Genomic DNA, 27,474 nt, shown 5'->3' on the forward strand with positions numbered 1-27,474 from the left:
TTTATTTCCAGCATCTGCAGATTCACTTGTGTTGCCATAAAGCATAAGGACATTATCACACTCAACGTCATACACTTGGCTTTCTATCAGGTCACCACAGCCATACTTTACGGTTTGCTACTCGTCAAAAAGGTAAGGTCATTAACGCGCTCTGCTCCAGGAAAGGACCCTTCTTTGATTTCTCTGTTAGCGAAGAAACTGAGGCTGATCCAAAATGAGGATTGCCTGGCATTGCCAGCTTCTCCGAAATTCAGGAAGTGATAAACTGCTGTTTTGTGACACTCTTTGATTCACAGAGATTTTCACAAATTTTTGGAGTTGTGGTCGATTATGAGAGGAATTTTATCCTGGAAGCTCCTGACTTCTTCATTCAGAATAAATCATCTTTGCCAAACAAATTCTGGGAAATGTTTTCCCTGAGGAGCGAGCCTTAGGAAATGAATGTGACCTTTTACTTCATTGCCTTCTGTTTCCTGCATGTGTAGCATTAAATTTTAGTCAGTACTGCTACAATAACTGCATGGCCTACTCAAAATAAAGTGCACCGACTGTACAGTACAGAATCTGTACAGATCAACAAAGCCTTGATACTTCATGATCATCTGCTGCAAATTATGTAACATGCCCAGCAGGAGAGGTACTTACTTATGGGACTACACATAAATTACAGATCAGGAACAGGAGGAGTCACTCCGTCTTCTGAGCCAGCTCTGAATTTTTATTCCTGGTAATTTTTTGCTATCTTTGCCTATTCCCTTAAATCACAGCAGGTTTTATACATTAAACAAACTAATAAAAAAACTGCATGAGAAAAATGGCTGCAGGAAAATTTCAGTCATGTATCTTATATCATTATGTCCCTGATGCCAACAAAATTCTTTATAGGTGGAAACAACTAGCGAAGTTTTATAGTTAAAACTCACTATACTGTGTATTTTGGCTGAGGGGGTTCTTTAAAAGAATTACATAAAATCACATCAGCTTTGACTCATAGCACCTGTGGTTATAGGCACCCCATATCAAGTAAGGAGTGTTGCCTCTAAGGTATAAATTATTGTCATTCAGGATTCTTTACTATTTCAATAGTTGTGTTAATTAATCATTCCTGGAGGCACTACACCAGATAAATGTCTGCTTTAGAGTAAAGAACCATTACAATCATTCTTAATAGGTTGATCATGACATTCCTTTAACGTAATTGTTTGAGTTCGTGCCAGGTAGAAACATAATGACCAACAACTGACCCAATTAAAGGTCCAACCTCTGCAATGAATACAGTTTTCAAACCAATTAGATGGAACATTGAGTAATGGTGGGGGGGGGGGGGGGGGAACCTCTGGGAAATTGATCTGTACATTTCTCATAACCAACATCCCTTCTGGGCACAACTCAGAGCCACTGAGCTGTATATCAGTCAAACCTGTGACAAGAAAAAACCTCCATCAAAGCGAAGAGCTCACATTTCTAGTATAGAGATGTTGCTTTGCTTAGAGCACCAAACCATTATCACATAAGCAATTGTGGTTTTTTGTAACTCAAGCTAAGGAGAAGTCTTGATAATGAATTATTTAACTTTGGACCCCATGTATCAATGTAATAAATTGCTGTTAGAACATTTTTAAAGGGGTCTATTTCTGACAAGTAAGATTATTTGCTATCAGTTTATCCACAGTCTGATTAACTTGCCGCAGTTTATCATGGAACAATGACCATAATGGGTAAGTTATGGGGCTCCTCTGTGTCATCCTTGTACATCTATGGAATGACTGGGTACATCTAAATAAGTAATATTACCTTATTCAATGTACATATTTCAGAATCAGTGGAAGCTTTGCTGAGCATTAATCTAATCAGTGTTATGAGTTTATGCAATCAAGAAGCAATCATGCCCAATAGAATGGCCTCATTTCTGTGGGAGCTCTGAAGAATTAATGCATAATTCCATTCAATACTGCAACAGAGGTCACTCAGCTATGAGAAAAGGAAGAGTCCATTGGCAGAGACGCCCGAACAATTTAAGAATATCATTTATCCTCTCCAGTCTTTTGCTGATCTCATACATCTAAATAAACAATAATTTTTTTAAAAATAACTCTGGGAAAGCAGTTAATTCTTCATTCAGTACTCTGCAAAACCTTCAACATAAACACTTTGGGTCCAGAGACCACAATTCTATTAGTTTTAAAACAGTAATGGAAAGAGATAGAACAGGACCACAGGTTAAAGTACTGAATTGCAGTAGGGATAACTGAAGGCATTAGGCAGGATCTAGTTAGGGTCAACTGGGTGACTCTATTGAAAGGCAAAGTAGCAGATAGCAAGTGAGAGGATTTTAAAAGGGTCATCTCAAAAGTATAGGGGAAGTATGTTCCAATTAGGATGAAGGGTAGACATACCAAGTTGAGGGAACACTGGCTGACAAGAGATATCAAAGCTCTACTCAGGGAAAAGAACAAAGTATAAGATGATGAGAGGCATTGATGGATAGTCAGAGGCTTTTTCCCCAGGGCTGAAATGGTTAACGCGAGAGGGTACAGTTTTAAGGTGCTTGGAAGTAGGTATGGAGGAGATTTCAGGGGTAAGTATTTTACACAGAGAGTGGTGAATGGGCTGTGGAATGGGTGGAATGGGCTGCCGGCAACGGTGGTAGAGGTGGATACAATAGAGTCTTTTAAGAGACTCCTGGATAGATACATGAAGCTTAGAAAAATAGAGGGCTATGGGCAACCCTAGGTAATTTCTAAAGTAAGTAATTGTTCGGCACAGCATTGTGGGTCAAAGGGCCTGTATTGTGCTGTAGGTTTTCTGTGTTTCTATACGGTTCTGCACTGTAAGCCAGCTAGGCAGAAATTAATCTCACAATGAATATAAAATGTCTCAGAGCAGGCTTAAAAGGGAACCTGGAGGGCAAAAAGAGGGAATGAAATGGATCTGGCAATCAGGGTTAAAGATAATCTCAAAGTTCTTCAGCCAACATTTTTAATGTCTATATCTCCTTAACGTGTACTCCAATGAGAATATCGTGGCTGCCAAATAAATAGTGATAAGCATATTAGGGGTGGGGATATCCCCACAGAGATTCTGGTAGAGATAGGTCTCACGTTCATGTTGCTGGCCTTCGTGCGCAGGTCTGGTCCCCTTACTTGAGAATAGATATTCTTGTTACAAAGATTCATCAGTCTCAGTCCTGGGGATATGGGACTGTAGCATGAGAAACGATTAGGTTGATTAGGTCACTTTTCAAAATCCAACAGGACTGGTTGCAGGGAGAGTGGTTTCCCCTGAAAGTAAAAATAAAATGCAGCAGTTGCTGGAAATCTGAGCTAAAATCAGAGAGTGCTGGAAACTCTCAGCGTGTCGAGCAGCATTTGTGTGACCGGAGTTCAAGGCCTGGTGTTGACTGTCCCGTCACTGGCGTGATCTGAGTTGGAGGCCTAGTTTTCAGTGATTAGCATGCCCTGGGATCAGCGATGAGGGTCAAATCAGAAGCTTGGAAGTCAGAGCCTGTTGGCCAGAGCTGAGCCTGCGAATTTCTGCGGGTCTGCTGGGAAAGTTGAAGCCTGGTGTCTGCAGGCCTGAGTCCACTGGGATCTGTAGACCTGACTTGGGGTTAAAGGATTGTGTATGTGTGTGGGTAAAGCGGGGTTGTTTAATTGTTGCTTGTTGTGTTCTGTGTTCTTCTACTGAGCATTATGAGTAGTGTTCTTCTACTGAGCATTAGAAGTCAACATGCTCTGTTGGCGCTGGAAAGTGTGGCAAAATTTGCAGGCTGCCCCAGCATACCCTTATATGTGTGGATTGTTGATGTAAACAATGCATTTCATTGCATGTTTCGATATACATGTGATAAATAAACTTGAATCTTGACTTCACTTCATCATTAGCTACTAGCAAAATTGCAGAAAACTGGAGGATGGCTAACGTTGGGTCATTTATGTTGAGGGTAGCTGGGACAGACCAGGGAACTACATGCAAGTGAGCCTGACTTCAATTGTAGGAAAGTTATTGGAGGGAATTCTAAGACATAAGATCTGCCATCACGTCAAGGCCTGAACAGGAGTAGTCAGCATGTTTTTTTGTGTGCAGGAGGTTATGTCCAACAAAAATTTTGGAGCTTTTGAAAGAGCTAACTCAGGGTGAAGGCAGCAGATGCTATTAGAACTTTAGTAAGGCCTTTGACAAGATCCCATTTGGCATAGTGATCCAGGAGGTTAGCTTGCATGGAGTCTGGTAGAGCAAACAAGGAGAATTCAGAATTGGCTTGATGATAGGAAATAGTGCGCGGTTAAAGGCTGATTCTCAGTCTCCAGGTGTGTGACTAGTGAAGTGCTCCAGGGTTCAGTGTTGGGACATCTGTTATACACTATTTATGTAATTGATTTGTATGGGAATGTACATAGCATGAATAGCAAGTTTGCTAAATTACTGGGTCTGGTTGATAATGAAGCAAGTTATAATGAACTACAAAGAGATCTTGATCATTTAGGGAGATGGTTTGAGGAATGGCAAATGGTTTTCAACTTAGTTAAGTGTGAGATAATGCATTTTGGATATTCAAACAATAACAGGCCTTACATGGTGAATGGCAGGACACTGATGAGTATTATGGAATGGAGGAACCTGGGAGTATTAGTGCAGCATTTGTTGATAGTGGGCACACAAATAGACAGGGTGGCAAAGGTGGCATTTAGGACACTGGCCTTCATCAGTCAAAGCAATGGATTTAGGAGTAGGAATATTATGTTGCAGTTATACAAGTCACTGGTGAGATTGCACTTGGGGTGTTGTGGACAGTTCTGACCACCCTGTTATAAGCAAGACATTGTCAAACTGAAGAGATTTACAAGGATGCTACCAGGATTAAAGGGCGTGAATAAAAGGCAGCAGTTGGCCACGTTGGATCTGTATCCCTTACAGCATAGGAGAATGAGAAGTGACTTCAAAGAAGCTTTTAAAATCATGAAGTGTATTGATAAGGTGGTGGGTATAATCTTTTCCATAGGGTAGAGGTCATAGATACAAGATAAGAAAACAGAAAATTAAAAGAGGTGTGAGAGGTAACTTCTTTACATAGAGGACATTGAGTACATGGAATGTGCTGCCAGAGGCAGGTACAATTGTAATACTTAGGAGGCATTTTGATAAGTACAACGAGCTTGGAGGGTTATGAGCTGAATGCAAGTATCTGGGACTAGCAGGGAGGATGCAGGTGCCGCATGCACCATTTGGCCAAGGAGCCTGTTTCCAGGCTGTATTGTTGAAACAAGAAGTTAATTAATCTCCTTATCACAATGAATAATACCACCCTTTCTGTGACCTCTACCCTTTTTCTAGTTATCCAGGTCAAACATCCCCAAAATAATCTTCCCATTGCTATAGCAATTTTGCAAACTTTAAGGACCCATTTTCTGCCCTTTTTAATCCTATAACTTACTTCCACTACGACACTATAGAGCAAGTGAAATCAAAACTTGAAGATTTTGCAAATCTGAAATTTAAAAAATGGTGAAAACACTTAGGTCAGGCAAGACAGAAAGAAACAGAATTAATGTTGCAGATCAGAGACAAATAGATCAGATGAACGATCTCCAATCTGAAACATTAATTGTTTCTCTCTCCATAGGTGCAATTTGACATGCTGAAAGATTCCAGCATTTTCGTTTCAAACTACTGACCAATTTCTTTCCTGATACCATAATTGACCCTAATGAGATCCATCCTCACCCTCATTAGGTTGGTCATCATCAACACAGTCCTCAACAAACCAAATCTTGAGCTCTCTGTCTTTGTTAATGACAAGACCAATCTCCTGTTTCTCTGCAGAGTACCTGTGTATATCACAGTTTCCAAAATACATCTTATTCACTCACACAACTCCATGTCTGAACCTTTAGCTGCAGTTTTCACCCATACCAAAGGTTGTGATGCTGATAAAACTGTCTTTCCCCATACTTCTCAACTTGCCTGCAGCCTTTTGCATCCCCATCCTTGTCAGTTTCTATTATCTTAAACAGTTGCAGCCAGAGTATCATTTACATTACCTTCTCTTTTCTTTTTCTTTTTAAATCTTTTTATTAATTTTCAAACAAACATAAGAAAAACAGCAAATACAGAGAGCTTGAGAGTACATAATTAATAAAGCTGGAATGCAAATACAAACAGTTAATAACCCAAATATACTAACCTCCCAAACTCATAGTGTATTACAAAAATGGAACAATGAAAAAAAAACAAAAAAAAAAGCTAACCTAACCGACATGGGCTATTGTATATCAGGTATACATAGTAGTGTCAATAACTCCACATCTATATCCAAATAGCTTGGTGATAAGAAAAGGGTTCAGGAAAGGTCAGTTTAACTCATATGAAAATGTTGAATAAATGGTCTCCAAGTTTCTTCAAATTTGACCGAAGGGTCAAAAATAACACTTCTGATTTTTTTCTAAACTCAAACAAGATACAGTTTGGGAAAACCACTTAAGTGTAGTTGGGGGATTAATTTCTTTCCAGTTCAGTAGAATAGATCCTCTAGCCATTAGTGTGGCAAATGCAATCATCTGCCGAACTGAGGGGGATAAACAACTGTTATCCACCATTGGTAAGCCAAGAATTGCAGTAATAGGATGAGATTGCAAATTAATACTCAGAACTGTTGAAATGATACCAAAAATATCATTCCAGTATTTTTGCAAGCAAGGGCAAGACCAAAACATGTGAGCCAATAAGGCTACTTCAGAATGGCATCTGTCACAGATTGGATTAACATGAGAATAAAATTGAGTGAGTTTGTCCTTGGACATATGAGCCCTATGTACCACCTTGAATTGTATTAGGGCATGTTTGGCACAAATAGAAGAGGTGTTAACTAACTATAAAATTGTCTCCCTTTGCTTTGTAGGTAAGGGACATTGCAGTTCTTTTTCCCATTCATTCTTAATTTTATCTGACATCTCTGGTTGTATTTTCATGATCATATTAGAAATGATGGCTACTAAACCCTTCTGATACCTAGAATTTTTTTCATAATATCAATTGGGCATAAATTCGGAAAGGACTGTAACATATTATTCAAAAAATTTTCAATGTGTAAGTATCTAAAAAAATGGGCTCTAGACAAATTATATTTATTAGACAACTGTTGAAAGGACATAAAACAATTATCTGAAAGTAAGTCATGAAAACATGTTATACCTCTCGTTTTCCATAGCACAAAGGCTTGGTCCAGAAGAGAGGGCTGAAAAAGTAAGTTAGATATAATAGGGCTTGATAAGATGAACCTATTCAAACCAAAAAATTTACAGAATTGAAACCATATTGGTAACGTATATTTATCTATAGGATTAGTCATTTGTTTATTCAGTTTAGAGAGGACAAAGGGAAGCGAAAATCCTAAAATAGAGAACAATGAAAAACCTTGCACATATTTACACTACAAATTTGCCCATTGTGGGCTTTGTATTGCCACTGAGTCCTGTGTCCAAAATATTAAATATCGGATGTTAACTGCCCAGTAATAAAATCTTAGGTTTGGCAAAGCCAAACCACCTTCCTTCTTAGGATTTTTATTCTGCCATACATATAAGGATATTTTGGAGTCAATAATATCAAAGAAGGATTTAGGAGTAAAACTTGGTGATGCTTGAAATAAGTATAAAAATTTAGGTAAAACTATCATCTTAATAGTATTGATTCGACCAACCAATGACAAAGACAATGGGGACCATCTAGTAACGAGTTGCTAAATCTGGTCAATTAAAGGTAAAAAGTTAACTTTAAATAAATCCTTAAGTTTCTTGGTAATTTTAATACCCAAATAAGTAAAGTTATCTGTAATTACTTTAAATGGTAGATGTCTATAAATTGGAATAATTCACTCTTATTAAAATTCAGTTTATAGCCAGAAAAGCTACTAAACTGAGCAAGCAAAGATAAAATAACAGGAATAGATCTCTCAGGATCAGAGATATATAGTAACAAATCATCAGCATATAGTGATAGCTTATATGTCCCTTCCCCAAGGGTAATACAAAAATGTTAGGTGAATCACGAATAGCAATGGCTAAGGGTTCCAAAGCAATGTCAAATAGTAGAGGACTTAAAGGACAGCCTTGCCTCGTGGCATGAAACAGTTGAAAAAAGGGAGATCTTTGATTATTGGTGAGAACTGAAGCCAAAGGCTTATATTAATTAAATCTGTGATATAAATGTCCGGCTAAAGTTAAAATTCTGAAGTGTATTAAATAAACATGGCCATTCAACTCTGCCAAATGCTTTCTCAGCATCTAAGGAAATAACACATTCTGGGATTCTAGATGAAGGAGTATAAGCTATATTAATTATTTTCTAATGTTGAAAGATGAATAACGATTTTTAATAAATCCGGTCTGGTCCTCAGAAATGATTTGAGGTAGTATGTTTTCCAATCTAGTGGCCAAAATTTTGGTAAAAATCTTGGAATCCACATTCAGCAAAGATATACGCCGATATGATGCACATTCAATATGGTCTTTGTTTTTTTTAAGAATTAGAGAAATGGAGGCTTCATAAAAAGATTGAGGTAATTTACCTACAGTTTATGCGTCCTTAAAAATTTTAAATAACCAAGGAGAGAGTATAGAAGAAAAAGATTTTAAAAATTCTGCAGTATAACCATCTGGACCAGGGGCTTTACCTGAATTCATTGAAAAAATAGCCTCTTTTATTTTGGTTTCCATAATGGGTGCATCTAATGATATACAATCCTCGGCTGTTAATTTCGGGATATTCAGTTTCCTTAAAAATTCATCAATTATGGAAGAATCATCAGAAAACTCTGATTGATATAAAAAGTTATACAATTCTTGAAAGACTTTATTTATCTCTTTATGATCAATCATTAGAGTACCATCTCATTTATGGATCTTAATGATCTGACGCTTAACCAAAGCAGTTTTCAATTGATTAGCCAATAATTTACAAGATTTATCCACATGTATATAAAACTGAGTTCTAGATTTAATTAATTGATTTTCAATCAAAGAGGATAATAGCAAACTGTGCTCCATTTGAAGTTCAACACTCTTTTTATAAAGTTCTTTACTAGGAGTCACAGAGTAAGTCTTATCAATTTCTTTAATCTTATCAACCAACATAAGTATTTCAGTGTTAAATCGTTTTCTGACTCTAGCAGAGCATGAAATAATTTGTCCATGGATAAATGCTTTAAAAGTGTCCCATAATATTTCACTAGAAATCTCTTCTGTAAAGTTTGTTGAAAAGAACAAATCAATTTGTTGTTTAATAACGTTGAGAAAGTCTGAATCCTGAAGTAGAGTAGAGTTGAACTGCCATGATTTAACACTTGAGGATGAATCCGTTGTCTTAATAGTTTCAAAGGCGCATGGTCAAACAGAGTAATAGAATCATAATTACAGTCAATAACATCTTTAAGTAAACGATGATTAATAAAGAAATAGTCAATTCTTGAGTAATTATGATAAACATGAGAGAAATATTAAAATTCTTTATCCTTAGGATGTAGAAATTGGCAAATTTCAGAAATTCCAGAATCAACCATAAAGGAGTTAATGAGAGGCCGATTTATTCGGAAGAACCTGAATAGACTTAGATGTATCCATCAAGGGATTTAAACAACAGGTAAAATCCCCACCCATTATCGGCATATACTCATTTAAATTAGGAAGGGATGTGACTAAATACTTAAAAATTTCGGGACAGTCAATATTCGGAGCATTAACATTAAGCAAAACAACTTTTTGGTTAATAAGTAAACCAGTGAGGAGCAAAAATCTACCTTGTGGGTCTGAAATTGTTTCATAATGTATGAAAGAGGTTGAGGAGTCTATAAAAATAGAAACACCCCTTACTTTAGCTTAGAATTCAAATGGTACTGTTGTTGTCCCTTCTAAAACCTAAAAAAAATGTTGACTATCCTCTTTCCGCACATGAGTCTCTTGTGCAAAAATAATATTAGCATTCATTCTATGGAATACTTCAAATATTTTTTTCCGTTTAATTGGATGGTTGAAACCATTTGTATTCCAAGAAACAAAGTTAATAGTCTTATCCATATTGCTAATATTTAGCGTAGTAAACGCACAAGGTTAAGCAGAAGATAAACTCATGAATCCGGAAGAGGAGAGCAGGTTCAAAAAGGAACCGGAAGTTACGACAATTCAGCCATTTTGGTAGTTTCAAGTCAGCCCATGAAGGAAAATCTAGCGAAAAGCAAAAGCAAAAGAGAAACCCTCTCCCCCACCCACGAAAACCCAAGAAAAAGCCAGAGAAAGGCCAGCAGACAAACTAACACCAATTTTACCCCCATCTCTCAAGACAGCAGCTCAAAAAAAAGAAAAAAAGACACAAACCATCCATACTCAAAAAAGACAAAGGGTTAGTATAACAGGAAGAAGACTACAAAACTAATATTACAAAAGACAAGATTAAGAAAGAAAAAAAACTAAACCGTTAAAACCTAAAACAGGATAGCATCATACTAATATTTTGATAAGACACCAGCACTCTTGTTCAGACACACCCGAATGGATGTGACGTGTCCAAGAAATTAAGGTCTTATGGGAAGAAGAAACAACATCTTGATAAAAGAAATTTTAAAAAAACTGAATGCTTCAGCATAAAAGATAAAAAACAAAAATATATTCAAACTTAAGAACATTTAATTAGTAGCTTTCAAAATCAAAAGAATAATAATTTCAAAAATTCTCGAAAGAAACCGTAAACAAACCTTTCCTTGAACATGCAAAAAGTAATTACACTATCAGTAATCACATACGGATCTTCAAATTATAAAAGGTCTGAATCTGTAAGCTAATTGTTAGCTTAAAAGAAGAAGCAGAGACAACAAAAAACTATTAAAAATGGATAATAAAAATACAATACATTAATCAATTTGTAGCAGAAAGATGATGTTCCTCGAGAAATCTTTGGGCATCAGCTGGAGATTTAAACAGCCGACGAGAACTATTGGGATGAACGACACTCAGATGCGCTGGGAATAACAGCACTTGTCTGAATCCTTTCCGATAGAATCCCAAAATCACCGGTTTAAAAGCCATTCTTTCCCTCAAAACTTCAGGGCTAAAATCTTCCATGACACAAAATTTGAAATCTTGGAAGTTGATCATGCCCTTCTGTCGGGCAGCTCGAATCAGGCGATCTTTAATACGAGCATAGTGAAGCCGGAGGATTACTGGCCGTGGTTTTCCACCTGGAGCTGGTCTTAAGCGAGAAATGCGGTGTGCACGTTCAATCACTGGAGGGGTATCCAGAACATTTGAGCCGAACACATCCATTAAGAACTTAGAGAAAAATTCAACCGGATTTCCCTTCTCCACATTTTCTGGGTGCCCGATTATCCGCAGGTTCTGTCTTCGAGATCCATTTTCAAGATCAATAATTTTGGATTTGTAGCATGCCAGCACTTGAGAAGTCGAAGTCTGCTTTTGTTCCAAAGTTTCAATTTTATGATCCCTCGACGAGCAGCTTCTTCAAGAGCTGAAATTCTTGCTTGTTGTTGTTGAATTCCCGATTTAAGTGATTGAAGACTTACGTCAACCGTCTTTAAAGTTTCATCAAGCAGGGAAAATTTTGGGCTAAGTTTATCCTCCAGTCTCTCATCCATAAGTTTCCCGATGGCGTCCAGAGTTAACGGTTCTTTAGTTGCTCTCGCTTCTTTAGTTTCTCGTGGTCTCCCAGCCATTTTAACAAGTTGAAAATATAACTCAAAAAGTCGAAAAGTGTATCTTAAATATCAACCCCTTTAGTATAGGTATAAATAAGCTTGTTAGGGGGTGATTGCAGATAAAAGAAGTAAAAGGATTGGAGCGAAGCCTAATTCAGCTTCACAACATGAGCGCCATCTTGAGAGTTCCTCTACGTTCTCTTCCTGCTATTGTGTCATTATTTCTGGGTTCCTCCATGGATTTATCTTTGGGCTTCCTTCATTTCTCATTTGTTAGAAACTGAATCTTGTCATTTGTTCCCTTTGTGTCACTAAGGTGAGTTTCAACCACACTGACTGTATCAGTGGGTTCAATTATTTTGGTGTGCTAATTACTTCCATCATTTTCTAATTCCAAGTCCCTTCTGGTCTTATTTCATCAGCACTGTAACCATATTCATGGCATACATCACTATCCCAATTTTCTCCAGGCTTACGTTCCTAAATGTTACTCTCTAATGAAACTGCTCATTCAAAACCTTGCGGCCCATCCCCAATTTACATAAAGTCTCACTCACCCATTGTGCTTGCTGGCCAACAATGTTCTTGATCCAACAAAAGCTAAGCTTTACTTTCAAGTTCTTCAAGGTCATGGTCCCTCGCCGCCCCCCCCCCCCCCCATTTTGATAACCTCCTCAACCATTGAGATCTCTTTTCACTTCCATTTCTGCCTTCTTGATTTCATTCTTTCTTCCTGTGTCTGTGTTTTCATGTGTCTAGGCTCTGGAATATTTTCCCTGAACATCACTCCCTTACTACTTCCAGTTAAGTGGTCTGCCCTGGAATTTTACTCCCAAACTGCACTGCGGAGGTCACAAAAATGACTTACGCGGTTCAAGAAATCTGCTCACCGCTATTTTTATGGGCGATGAAGATGGGCAATAAATACTGCCCTTCCCTGTGATATACTGATCCAAAAAGATGAAAAAACAATTGTGAAAATCTGTCATTTTGATCAAGGCTTTAAGTTATCTGTCCTAATATGTCCTTACGTGATCTGAAGTCAGTAAGTAGCATTGGACATACAAAAGACACTTCAAGAAATGTTATTGTTATACACATCTGGATGGGCCTTCATTTTCTTCTAGACTCAGCATTTTCTACATCCCTATCTATTCAATGAGGTAGTAAAACAAATCATCTGACCCAACCAGCATAGAAGTAAAAGCTGATTATCTAGAAAATTTCCTATGCCTGGCAATATTTTAGATTCGGGGAGTAAGCAGAAGTACAGAATTTCCCAAGAGGAAAATAAAACAAAATTGTGATACATACAGTATGTTCTTTTTTCCATAGTAATATAGGAAACTATTCCGTTAGGACAAATCATCATATTTTTATTTGGATGTTTTCACTTAAAGCACCTACAGCTCCAATATCATGAAACAGAAAAGAAGATCTATGTAGCACATTCCATCACTTCCCATTGCCTGAAGTATATTATGGAAACTGCCAACATACTTAGTTGTAATGTCGGAGACACAAAAGTCAACTTGTGCACAGAAAATTGCCAAAAGGAAAATGACATTGACTGCAGTATAAATACTAGCCAGGACATAAACATATTTGCTCAATAAAGTGTATATAATTTAACAAATCTCAAAATATATTAACAAATTAATTAAGTGTTTAAGGACCAATAAAATAATATGATATGTTTCTGAAATGTATTGCTTTTATATCATTTGGACAAACATAAGGTGGGCAGATGTTTTGGTTCAACCAATCATTAATTATTCCTTATCTGTACATTACCGATAGCCATAGATTTTATTCATGATTATTTAATATACAACAGATACAAAGTTTAGATGTTGATCTTAACATACCTGAAGTCTATCAACATGAACTTTTACTCCTCCAACAATGCCATTTTTAAAAGCTGCCAACATGTCCAAAATGGGATTGAGTCGACTCCCCCTAAATGAGAAAAGTTTTTAACTAATTTAGACCTCTGAATATTAAATTAATAGTCATAAAGGAATGTGACAAATGTAATCCTAACTGAAGAGCTTCTTACTTTATGTTATCTTCACGGATCAGAACAAGGAATAGAGGACGCCGATTCATTTTCCAATATTGCTTAATAAATAGTAGTAAGTTCTGGGGATCAAATTGATAAATATTACAAGGATTAGGTACATTGCAAGGAATACCAATTTACTGAATATGTATATACACAGTTATTAATTTGTTCTTTAGAGATTAGAACAGGCCTCCTAGCCCAATGAGCCATGCTGTCCAGCAACACACCTATTATAACACTTGCCCAATCACAGGAAAGTTTACAATGACCAATTAACTTACTAACTAGTACATCTTTGAACTGTGGGAGGAAGCTGGAGAACCCGGGGAAACCCATGCCATCATGGGTAAAATGTAGAAACTCCTTAAAGAATACACCAAAATTGAGCTCTGAACTCCGACACAACAAGCTGTAATAGTGTCATGCTAACTGCTATGCTTCCATGGTACCCCCAACTATTTATGAATAGTGAGCATCATATGATCTATGTGATCTGACCACACTGTGGAACTTTTGTACATGCAAAACTGTATTATACAACTATCTCAAATTTCATCACAGAATTATGAAGTTAGACAGCACAAAAACGTGACTTGCACACTGCACACTGACCTAATTGTTGACCTTGAGCTAGTCCTATTTTCCTGGTTTTGGCCATCATCCCTCTAAAACATTTCCAGCCATGTACCAGTCTAAATGTATTGTAGCCGCTTCTACAGCTTCCTCTGACAGCTGATTCCATATACCCACCTCTCTCCTTGTGAAAAAGTTGTCCTCAGGTCCCTTTTAAATCTTTCTCCTCTCATCTTAAACCTATACTCTCTAGTTTTACACTTTTCTTCCATAGGGGTTGGCAGAAACTATAAGCATGCACCTTAGCTCTGCTTCTCAGAATGTTATATATCTTTTATAAAACAGCAAAAACACAACACAACTAAATGTCTATCGAATACCCAATCTACAGAAATCATAAAACTCTTATCAACTAAAATGATTAATTAAATCAAACTGATCATTTATTTTCTTCAATATTCTTATGTGCAATCTTATCTTCTTCCCTAATCTAAGTAAATATCATTGGAGGTAATGTTTGTAACATAACAAATGACTAGAGTGTTACATACAATGTTTGAAATATAATAAATTAGTTGAATTTACGTGTTCCCTATACCTCTGGCCATGAATTTTATTGGCTATGTAAGAAACCTAACACTAGCCGTGGATACCTTACTGATACTTGCTGATTTTCAAACTACTCATGCTAGAAGTATTCAAATTACTACCTATAGACATCACAAGGATGAATGAAACCAAATTTAATTACTACTGTATATTTCTAGATTAAACTGGCTGTCAAGTGCCTGGTTATTGTGAATTTTACCCATTTTGACAAATATACAAAATATTAAAAGTTAAAATATAATAAAAATTTTCAACCTAAAACACAAATTTACCAAACAACACTTCAAACAATGATCACATTTTGACTATCTCTATCAATTCAAAAAATGTAAAATTACTCCCAAAAATTGTCATGATTATTAAGTTAAACCAAAGCAGTCCATAATTACAATCTAATGAATCACCATAAGTATAAATTGAGAACTGGTTCACAGAGAAAATATACAAGGTGGAGTAATGCAAAGTATTATTAATAAACTGACTTTCTTTGCAGTGTAGTTTCATAATTTTGTCTACACCTACAATATGAATTATTGCTGACTTCACACAACTTCCACCAGGAATTTGCTTTTTTGACTTTAATTTAGGTATGACTTAATTTCAATGTAATTGCTACATTTTTTGAGCACCGAAAGCCCAGAAAAATAACACTCTCAATCTTGATGTCATTGACATTTGCTATTTTCCCCTAGAAGTAAAGCCATTAAACCAATTGATGCAGGATTAAGTACATCATTTGTATTACCCCCATCAGCTGTTTGCATATTGATACATTTGTTGTTTGTACTTTAGGAGAAGCAAACTTTAAAGTGTTTATCCTTGATCTGCAGTTCAGATATCAACAGAGCTTAACACAATACCTTAATGTCATCTATCAGCAGCATGACATCTTGAGCCATGTAAAAGTCACTCAAATCAAAAACAATGGGATAACAAACAATCGTTTTTCCCAGAATTCTATAAAGCTGTGGATAAAACAGAACTTAAATGTTATTTGTATTTCAGAACATAGATGAATGACAAAAATTTAATACATTTGTGGCATTTGTATTATATGAAAGCTTTTGCTCTATGAATGGATTAGTGTTAGATCATAAATCTCAGTGAATATATTAACCATGATGAGTGATAGTTATACTTGGACATTAACATACTCTTAAAATTTATTTGAAATTAAGATTGCGTTTTAAAATTCATCAAAACATGAAATACAATTAATTTACTTACATCATGAAATCTCATCATTAATATTAAGTAATGGATTCTACTATAAAAGTAAATCAAAATATATTCATCGTAACTAAGCTATTTTTCATATTTACCTGTCAACTAATTACATTAAAATACATTCACGTACATTTCATTTTCAGTGTTCAATCACTACCTGAACTAGCAAAGAAAATAATTTTGCTATTTCATGGTTATTGGATTACTGTACTGACCTTTGATGTTCCAATGCATCCAATGGGTCTGTTTGGTCTTCCAGACAATTTAAGTTTTTTATTAACACCCAGGTGGAGATAGGCCTACAAGTACAGTAATGAAGAAATATTACTTTTCTCAAAATATTAAAAATACAAAAGTAACAAATAAAAATATTGTTGAACAGCAACAACTGCATCTAAAAATTTCAAATCTATTATGTGCAATTCATAGCATTAAAATAAGCAGTCATTATAATTTTAAACTGTGCATAATCAAAATTGAAAAACTAATCATTATATTCATAATAATACACAAAGCCAAAATATACATAATGCTTCATAAGCGACATATAAGTAAGTTAGAATGCACATTATTAAGTCTGGCAACATTTCAAATAATTATTGTGGTTCCACATAATCCTTCCCTTCCAGTTCCCACTGTTCTTAATTTTATTAGACATAGAGAATATTCATTATATTAGTAGCAGTAGTTCATTCATCATGCAGTGATGATAACCACTCTAGATATCCGCGATTTGTAGGGGCAGGACTGGTCTGTGGTTACGCAGATATCTGGAGAGTCAAATCCACGCTCAAAATGTTCTTTGGCAGTGTGGACAGAAGATGGCAGCCATGTTGAGTTGGCAGGTTGCTGACTCAGGCTTTCATGGCCAGCCTACATCTCTCCATTGCAATTGTCTTTACTGTCTTGTATGTCACTGCATTCTTGTGGAGGGAGGACTGCTACTCAACCTGATCATGGACATTATATTCCTGAGTTCCTGAGTCTGGGTTGATGCCAAAGGCTCTTAGTGAAGTTTTCACAGTGCCTTTACAGCATTTCATTTCGCATTCCCGGGAATACATCCCTTTCTGTAGTTCACCATTAAGCAGTCTCATAGGGAGCCGAAGATCTGGCAGATCTGTACAGTGGCCTGTGCAGCGTAACTGGGACTACATCAGGATAGTGTGGATACTGGGCAGGCCCACCTTGGTAAGTACCTCAGTGTCAGGGATTCTGTCTTGCCATTTAATACTGAGGCACTGAATGGAAATGGTTCAGTTTCTTGGCACACTGTTGCTACGTTGTCCATGTTTCACAGGAGTAAAGCAGAGAGGGAAGTACTATGGCCCTATACACCTTCAGTTTTGCCACTAGACTTTTGCTTCTTCTATTCCAGATGTTGGAATAAAGCTTGCCGAAGGTTACACTTGCTTTGGCGATCCTGGCATTTACTTCTACACCAATGACTATATTCTGGTACAGTATGCTGCCAAGAAACGTGAACTTGTTAACTTGTTCACTGGGTTTAGTCTTTGACTGTTGATTGTGGTGTTTGGCTCAATGTACGAATCCCTGGAAATGGCCGATGCATTACTTCAGTCTTCTTGGTGTTGATTGAAAGTTCAAAGTTAGTACACACATCAGAAAACTTGTCGACACAATGCTACATACTTCTTTTGAACTAGCATTGAGAGAATAGTCTACAGCAAAAAGGAAGTCTCTGATGATGTGTGTCATAATCTTAATTTTTTCTTGGAGCCTCCTGAGGTGGAATAGCTCCTCATCAGTGCACAGTCTGATGCCGATGCTTACGTCACATCTCTAAAGGCATCAGTTAATATGGCAAACATCAGGGTGAATGATGTTGCCACCAAGACAGTCTCCTAGAATGTCAACAAAAGACTGCTTTGTGTTCCTGCTTTTCATCCTAGAGACGCACAGATGCCTTGGGGTTTCCTTTCCATGTGGGCACCTCTTGGGCTGGATTTGACTGTTCAGTTTAGAAACAATAAGACGGTGGTCTGTCCAGCGGTCAGCACTGCACACAGACTCTGTCACTCTTACATCCTGCCTATCTCTCTTCCTGACAACGACCTCGTCAATTAGATGTCAGTACTGAGAGCAAGGATGCATCCACAAAGTTCTGTTACGGGTGGGAAGGCTGAAGATAGTGTTGGTGGAATAGTGGAAGACTGTTGTTGTTGCTGTGGCCATTGCCATATTTCTCAAAGACCCAATCCCAGGAGGTGTTGTTAGAGCCTACTCTTGCAGTGAAGTCACCAGGGATGGCAACTTGTCCGCTTTAGGAGCAGTGACAATAATTGAGTGCAGTTCTTCGTAGAACTTATCCTTAACAACACTTGTGTTTGCCATGGTTGGGGCATAAGTGCTGTCAATGGTACCATGCTTCCTACCATGTGACCAAAGGAGTTTCATAGTCACGAGCCAGTCATTCATGCCCATTGAAGGTCTAGCAAACTTGTCAGTAATCTCCATCTTCATTGCAAATCCAACCCCAGCGTTATGCTGGTCTTGTTTTCCTCTTCCAATACCCCTCAGAACAGTTACTACCTTCAACGAGCAAACTCTTGAATAAAAGGGGATAACTACACTCAATTTCATGTATCCCATTACTTAAATGTTTCCACAACCAATTATCTCACTTTCAAGGACTCTTTACCTCATTGTCCCTAGTTCTTGTTATTTACTGTTATTCATTTAACTTACACAGTTTGTCGATTTCTGCACTCTGGTTGATCTTTCATTAATCCTGTTATATGTACTATTCTGTAGATTTTCTGAGTACACCAAAAGAAAATGAATCTCAAGGTTGTAGATGGTGAAATATATATACTTTGGCAATAAAATTTACTTTGAACTTTGATGTTGCACTTGGTTAAGTGCTTCCTTGATATCATTAACGTCAGTCCCATTTCCCCTCTGGAATTCATCTCTTTCCTCGAAATTTATTCCAAGGCTTTGATAAACTCTGGAGTCAAATGATCCTGATGAAACTAGTTGTGACCACTGGAGGTCAATAATTTTTTGAATCAATCTTCTGACAATTACAAGGACAACATGAGAGTTAAGCGCGCGAGTTTGAATCAGTAAAGTCATTCTGAGTTCAGCTCTCTCTGCCTCCGTGCATTCCATTTGGTAGCGCTTTGTGCGCGACTACATTTGTGACCCTGACGTTCCAGATGGCATCTGGAACCAGCGACTCTGCAACCAGCCATGAATTTGAGCAATTCGCACAACGCGGTCTCTCTGAAGCTTCCCACTTTCTGGGCCGTTCAGCCCCATGTTCGGTTCGAGCAGGCTGAGGCCCAGTTCAATATCAGAGACATTACAGGCAACGCAACGTGGTATTGCTACATGGTCAGCGCGCTCAACCAGGAGACGGTAGGCCAGATCATCAACTTCCTATGCCAGCCACTAATGGAGGACAGGTACACTAAGCTTAAGGCGCTCCTGATCCGTGCCTTTGGACTCTCCTGCCGCAAACGGGTCGTGCAGCTCCTACACATGGATGGCCTGGGTGACTGCACGCCATCCAAGCTCATGAATGATACACTGGTGCTCATGGACGGCCAAAAGCCATGCCTTTTATTTGAACAGTTGTTTCCCGAGCAAATGCCAGAGGACATTCACCTCCTCCTCGCGAGTGAGGATTTCAGCAACCCACGCAGGGTTACGGCTAAAGTAGACATCCTTTGGCAGAGCAAGCAACGTGGAGCAGCCTCCATGGGCCTAGCCACGATCGTATGCCTCAAAGCCCAGGCCCTGCAACCGAGGCTGCCGAGACCCACGGGGGGGAAAAGAAGAAAGTTCAGAACAATGGTGTTTCTATCACCAAAGATGGGGTCCACCATGTGCTTTTCCGGGAAATGCTGGGGCCAGCTGTCACTAATGGCTACGACAGTTGGCCACTGAGACAGCCTCCTGTACCTCTGGGACCAACACTCCGGGCGGCACTTCCTGGTAGACACCAGGGCCGAAGTCAGCCTACTCCCCCCCTCAAACATGGACACTCGTAACACAGTCCCAGGCCCCGGACTCACTGCCGGAAATAGCACCAGTATTCAGACGTACGGCCTGCGAACTATTGCACTGCATTTCAGGTCCAGCCATTTCACTTGGACTTTCACGTTGGCAGCGGTGTCTAAGCCACTACTAGGGGTAGACTTCCTACGAGCCAAGTGCCTCCTGGTCGACTTGAGAGGCTGGCGTTTGGTCCACGTCGAGACGTTCCAGGCTTTCCAGTTCGGAGAAGCCAAGCTACCGGCCCTCCACCCGGATTCCGTGACCCTCTCGGGTAACGAATTTGCCAGGGTGTTGGCGGAATTCCTCTCCATAGTCACCCCGCAGTTCTTGACAACCGACCCCAAGCACGGCGTGCAGCACCACATCCCCACGCAAGGACTGCCGCTGCACGACTGAGCTCGCAGGCTCCCACCCGACAAGCTCCACCTTGCCAAGGAGGAGTTCCGTAAGATGGAAGAGATGGGAATTGTACACCGCTCAGACAGTCCGTGGGCATCCCCGCTGCACATGGTGCCCAAGTCTGCAGGAGGATGGAGGCCCTGCGGAGACTATAGAAGGCTCAACGCTGCCATAACTGCCGAAAGATACCCGGTACCCCACATCCAGGACTTCACGGCTAACCTGAAGCGACCATCTTCTCCAAAATCGACCTGGTCAGGGGATACCATCAGATCTCAGTGCACCCCAACGATGTGCCCAAGACAGCCCTCATCACCCCGTTCGGCTTGTTCGAATTCCTGAGGATGCCTTTCGGTGTCAAGAATGCAGCCCAAACTTTCCAAAGGCTCATGGACTCAGTGGGACACGGCCCGGATTTTGTTTTCATTTACTTGGATGATATCCTGGTGGCCAGCAGTTCGCATCAAGAGCACATGGCACATTTGCGCCAGCTCTGTCAACGCCTGAGCGACCACGGACTGGCAATCAATCTGCTAAGTGCCAGTTCGGGCTGACGGAGATCGACTTCTTGGGCCACAGAGTCAACCGACATGGCACAGTTCCCCTACTGGACAAGGTCCAGGCCATCCGCCAGCTACCCAAGCCCAGCACGGTCGAAGGCCTGCAGGAGTTCGTAGGGATGGTCAACTTGTATCATCGTTTTGTGCCGGCAGCTGCCCGCATCATGAGACCCTTGTTCTGCCTGATGGCCAGCAAGGCCAAAGAAGTGGCATGGGACGCGGAGTCCAAGGAGGCATTCGAGCAGACCAAGGAGGCGCTAGCAAAGGTGGCCCCCCTAGTGCACCCGAGAGTCAACGTACCCACGGCACTCACAGTCGATGCTTCCAACACGGCAGTCGGTGGAGTCCTGGAGCAGCTCGTCGAGGACCAGTGGCGACCACTCGCTTTCTTCAGCCAGCACCTACAGCCACCAGAGGTGAAGTACAGCGTCTTCGACAGAGAGTTGCTAGTGCTATACCTGGCTGTCCGGCATTTCCGGTAGAAGGGAGTTCACCGTGTAAACCTGGCCACAAACCCCTCACCTCTGCACTGGCCGAGGTATTGGACCCACGGTCGGCTCAGCAGCAGAGGCACCTGTCCTTTATTTCAGAATTCACCACGGACACCCGCCACATCGCAGGGAAGAACAACGTCATCAGCGACACACTGTCTCACCCCTGCCTCCACTCAGTAGGCATATCGTCCACAGGAATAGACTACACAGCTTTGGCAGTAGCACAACGGTCGGACACAGAGATCCCGGCTTATCGCACTGCCGTTTTGGGGCTCCGGTTGGAGTACATCTCCAACGGCCCGGCAGCGGATCGACTCCTGTGTGACATTCTACCAGCAGTCCCCAACCTGTGGTACCAGCCGCATGGAGACGCCAGGTGTTCGACACACTGCACGACCTGGCCCACCCGTCCATTCGGGCATCCATCAAGCTGGTAGTGGACAGATTCATCTGGCACTGTTTGCGCAAACAAGTCGGACACTGGGCCAGGATCTGCGTACATTGCCAGACTGCCAAAGTCCAGCGGCTCATGAAGGCTCCCCTCCAGCAGTTCCAGACGATGCAAAGGAGGTTCCAACACATCCACGTGGACGTTGTCGGCCCCCTGCCAGTCTCCCGGAGCACCAGGTATATCTTTACCATGGTAGACAGGTTCACCAGATGGCCGGAAGCCATACCGCTCGCAGACTCGTCCACTGAGTCCTGCGCCAGGACGCTCATTGCAAACTGGATCGCCAGGTTCAGCCTCCCAACGGACATCACCTCTGACAGAGGGGCGCAGTTCACGTCTGGTTTGTGGACAGCTCTGGTGCAGCTCCTGGGCACCCAGCTGCATCACACCACAGCGTATCATCCCCAGTCCAACGGTTGGGTAGAGCAATTCCACCGGCATCTCAAGTCAGCTCTGATAGCACCTCAGGGGCCCCAACTGGACAGATGAGCTTCCCTGGGTCCTACTGGGCATCCGCACAGCCCCCAAGGAGGACCCGGGCACCTTCTCGGCGGAATTGTTCTACAGCCTGATGGTCCCAAGCGAGTTCGTACCAGAGACCCGAGGTTCAGACGAAAGTCCAGCAGCGGTGCTCATGAGGCTGTGGGACAAGGTAGGGACCCTAGCGCCGGTCCTGACCTCCAGGCATGTTCCCATGCCATTCTTCACCCCTAAAGACCTCCGAGACTGTGAGGATGCTTTTATTTACAGTGGCTGTACGAGGGACCCTTCAGGGTGATCCGGTACACCGGAACTACGTGTGTTGTGGAGGTGGGTGGCCGGGAAGAGACTTTTACAGTGGACCGCCTCAAACCGGAGCACTTGGACACTGAGCAACCAGTGAGGGTACCAGCACCGCACCGCGCTGGCGAGACCCGCCACCCAGACTGGGGGCTCCACTCCCCCAATGGACATTTCTCGGGAGGAGGGGGGGGGGGGGGGTGACGGTTTGCACACATTGGACTTGAACCACCATCGGGAGCCACAGGCAGACATGCAGCCCGCTCAGGGCGGACCTTCCGGGGACAGTCTGACGTCACGTCCGCCCCGCTGGTCGCAGGGACCCATGGGAGGGGAGATTTAAGCGCATGAGTTTGAATCAGTAAAGTCATTCCAAGTTCAGCTCTCTCTGCCTCCGTGCGTTCCTTTCGTAGTGCTTTGCGCGCGACTACACATTATTTCTCCTGCCTCATTTTCTAGCAGTCCTTTATCCACTCACATTTCTCTTTTATTTTTAACATACTTGAAAAAACTTTTACTATCCACTTTGATACTATTTGCTAGTTTGCCTTCAGATTTCATCTTTTCCCTTCTCAGGATTTTTTTAGTTGCTCTCTGCAGGTTTTTAAAAACTTCCCAATCCTCTGTCTTCCCACTAATTTTTGCTTTGTTGTATGCCCTCTCTTTTGCTTTTACAAAAGCTTTGACTTCCCTTGTCAGCCAGGTTGTACTATTTTACCATTTGAGTGTTTCTTCATCTTTGGAATACACACGTCCTACACCTTCCTCATTCTTCCCAGAAACGCGGGCCATTGCTACTCTGCTGACAGCCCTGCCGGCAGCTCCTTCCAACTTACTTTGGTCAACTCCTCTCTCGTACCACTGTAATTTCCCTTACTCCACAGAAATTCTGCTACATCACACTTTACTTTCTCCCGATCAAATTTCAAGTTGAACACAATCATATTGCGATCACTGGTCCCTCAGGTTCTTTTACCTTAAGCTCCCTAATCGCCTCTGGTTCATTACATATCACCCAATCCAGTATAGCCTAGTAGGCTCATCAACTAACTGCTCTAAAAAGCCATCTCTTAGGCATTCAACAAACTCACTCTCTTGAGATCCATTACCAACCTGATTTTCCCAAGCGACCTGCATGTTAAAATCTCCTATGACTACCATAACGTTGCTCTTTTATAACCATATAACATATAACCATATAACAATCACAGCACGAAAACAGGCCATCTCGGCCCTCCTAGTCCGTGCCGAACTCTTAATCTCACCTAGTCCCACCTACCCGCACTCAGCCCATAACCCTCCACTCCTTTCCTGTCCATATACCTATCCAATTTTACCTTAAATGACACAACTGAACTGGCCTCTACTACTTCTACAGGAAGCTCATTCCACACAGCTATCACTCTCTGAGTAAAGAAATACCCCCTCGTGTTTCCCTTAAACTTCTGCCCCCTAACTCTCAAATCATGTCCTCTCATTTGAATCTCCCCTACTCTCAATGGAAACAGCCTATTCACGTCAACTCTATCTATCCCTCTCAAAATTTTAAATACCTCAATCAAATCCCCCCTCAACCTTCTACGCTCCAATGAATAGAGACCTAACTTGTTCAACCTTTTTCTGTAACTTAAGTGCTGAAACCCAGGTAACATCCTAGTAAATCGTCTCTGCACTCTCTCTAATTTATTGATATCTTTCCTATTATTCGATGACCCGAACTGTACACAATATTCCAAATTTGGCCTTACCAATGCCTTGTACAATTTTAACATTACATCCCAACTTCTGTACTCAATGCTCTGATTTATAAAGGCCAGCATTCCAAAAGCCTTCTTCACCACCCTATCTACATGAGACTCCACCTTCAGGGAACTATGCACTGTTATTCCTAGATCTCTCTGTTCCACTGCATTCCTCAATGCCCTACCATTTACCCTGTATGTTCTATTTGGATTATCCCTGCCAAAATGTAGAACCTCACACTTCTCAGCATTAAACTTTATCTGCCAACGTTCAGCCCATTCTTCTAACTGGCATAAATCTCCCTGCAAGCTTTGAAAACCCACCTCATTATCCACAACACCTCCTACCTTAGAATCATCGGCATACTTACTAATCCAATTTACCACCCCATCATCCAGATCATTTATGTATATTACAAACAACATTGGGCCCAAAACAGATCCCTGAGGCACCCCGCTAGTCACTGGCCTCCATCCCGATAAACAATTATCCACCACTACTCTCTGGCATCTCCCATCTAGCCACTGTTGAATCCATTTTATTACTCCAGCAATAATACCTAACGACTGAACCTTCTTAACTAACCTTCCATGTGGAACTTTGTCAAAGGCTTTGCTGAAGTCCATATAGACTACATCCACTGCCTTACCCTCGTCAACATTCCTCGTAACTTCTTCAAAAAATTCAATAAGGTTTGTCAAACATGACCTTCCATGCACAAATCCATGCTGGCTACTCCTAATCAGATCCTGTCTATCCAGATAATTATTGATACTATCTCTAAGAATACTTTCCATTAATTTACCCACCACTGATGTCAAGCTGACAGGTCTATAATTGCTAGGCTTACTTCTAGAACCCTTTTTAAACAATGGAACCACATGAGCAATACGCCAATCCTCCGGCACAATCCCCGTTTCTAATGACATCTTAAAGATCTCCGTCAGAGCTCCTGCTATTTCTACACAAACTTCCCTCAAGTTCCTGGGGAATATCCTGTCAGGACCAGGAGATTTATCCACTTTTAAATTTCTTAAAAGTGCCAGTACTTCCACCTCTTTAATTGTCATAGGTTCCATAACTTCCTTACTTGTTTCCCACACCTTACACAATTCAATATCCTTCTCCTTAGTGAATACCGAAGAGAAGAAATCGTTCAAAATCTCTCCCATCTCCCTCGGCTCCACACATAGCTGACCACTCTGATTCTCTAAGAGGCCAATTTTATCCCTCACTATCCTCCTGCTTTTAATTTAACTGTAGAAACCTTTCGGATTTACTTTCACCTTATTTGCCAAACCAACCTCGTATCTTCTTTTAGCTTTTCTAATCTCTTTCTTAAGATTCCTTTTACATTCTTTATATTCCCCGAGCAATTCCTTTACTCCATGCTGCCTATATCTATTGTAGACATCCCTCTTTTTCCGAACCAAATTTCTAATATCCCTTGAAAAGCATGGTGCTTTCAAACCTTTAACTTTCCCTTTCAACCTAACAGGAACATAAAGATTCTCTACCCTCATAATTTCACCCTTAAATGACCTCCATTTCTCTATTACATCCTCCCCATAAAACAACTTGACCCAATCCACTCTCTCTAAATCCCTCAAAGTTAGCCTTTCTCCAATCAAAAATCTCAACTCTAGGTCCTGTCCTGTCCTTCTCCATAATTATATTGAAGCTAATGCTATTGTGATCACTGGACCCAAAGTGCTCCCCAACACATACATCTGTCAGCTGACCTATCGTATTCCCTAACAGGAGATCCAACACTGCCCCATCTCTAGTCGGTACTTCTATGTATTGTTGCAAAAAACTATCCTGCACACATTTCACAAACTCTAAACCATCCAGCCCTTTTACAGAATGAGCTTCCCAGTCTACGTGTGGAAAATTAAAATCTCCTCACCTTTTCTATTTCCTGTTGTAACCTGTGGTCCAGCTCCTAGCCACTGTTGTCATCAATGTCCTTTTACCCTTGCAGTTTCTTAACTCAACCCACAAGAATTCAACATCTTCCGATCCAATATCTTTTTACTGATTTGATGCCATTCTTTACTAGTAGAGCCACACCACTCCCTCTGCCTACTTTCCTATTCCTCTAATATAACGTGTAATATTGGACATTCAGCTCCCATCTACAACCATCCTTTGGCCACGATTCAGTGAAGGCCACAACCTGGCAATCTGTAATATTGCAACAAGATCATCCATCTTATTTCTTATACTAAGTTCAATTAACTACAACACCTTGAGTACTGTATTTGCTATCCTTTCTGATTCTGCATCGCTAATGATTTGATACTCAGCCTGTTGGCTGCAACTAAGTCCCATCACCTGCCTGCCCTTCCTGACAAACTGACTGCACGCTATCTTCATTTTTTACCATCTGTCCTTTCCTGAGTCCCTTCACTCTGGTTCCCACCCCCCTCCCGAGTCAATTTAAACCCTCCCCAACAGCTCTAACAAACTTGCCCGTGAGAATATTGGTCTCCATCGGGTTCAGGTGCAACCTGTCACTTTCGAACAGGTCATACCTCCCCCAGAAGAGAACCCAATTATCCGAAAACCTGATGCCCTGCCCCCTGCACCAGCTTTTCAGCCACGCACTGTCAAATCATCCTATTTCTACCATCACTGGCGTGTGACACAGGGAGCAATCCAGAAATTACTACCCGGGAGGTCCTGCTTCTCAGCTTTCTACCAAGCTCTCTAAATTTGCTTTTCAGGATCTCTTTGCTTTTCCTTCCTATGTCATTGGTACCAGTATGTACCAAGGCATCCAGCTGCTCCCCCTCCCTCTCCGAAATGTTGCGAATGTGATCTGAGACATCCCTGACCCTGGC

General features: G+C 40.7%; 1 protein-coding gene across 4 annotated transcripts in view; it reads right to left on the minus strand.

Moving 5' to 3' along the window:
* The window catches only part of phkb (phosphorylase kinase, beta), a 291,164-nt gene that overhangs the window by 53,922 nt on the left and 209,768 nt on the right, over positions 1 to 27,474 (minus strand). For all 4 annotated transcript variants that reach the window (XM_059992920.1, XM_059992921.1, XM_059992919.1 and 1 more), the window contains 4 exons: positions 16,391 to 16,474; positions 15,809 to 15,913; positions 13,761 to 13,843; positions 13,570 to 13,660 (listed from right to left, as the gene is read on the minus strand). In XM_059992920.1, the coding sequence (XP_059848903.1) occupies positions 13,570 to 13,660; positions 13,761 to 13,843; positions 15,809 to 15,913; positions 16,391 to 16,474 (363 nt within the window). The remainder of the gene's footprint in view (positions 1 to 13,569; positions 13,661 to 13,760; positions 13,844 to 15,808; positions 15,914 to 16,390; positions 16,475 to 27,474) is intronic.

The sequence above is a fragment of the Hypanus sabinus genome, chromosome 17 (assembly GCF_030144855.1).
Source record: "Hypanus sabinus isolate sHypSab1 chromosome 17, sHypSab1.hap1, whole genome shotgun sequence".
Classification (NCBI taxonomy): domain Eukaryota; kingdom Metazoa; phylum Chordata; class Chondrichthyes; order Myliobatiformes; family Dasyatidae; genus Hypanus; species Hypanus sabinus.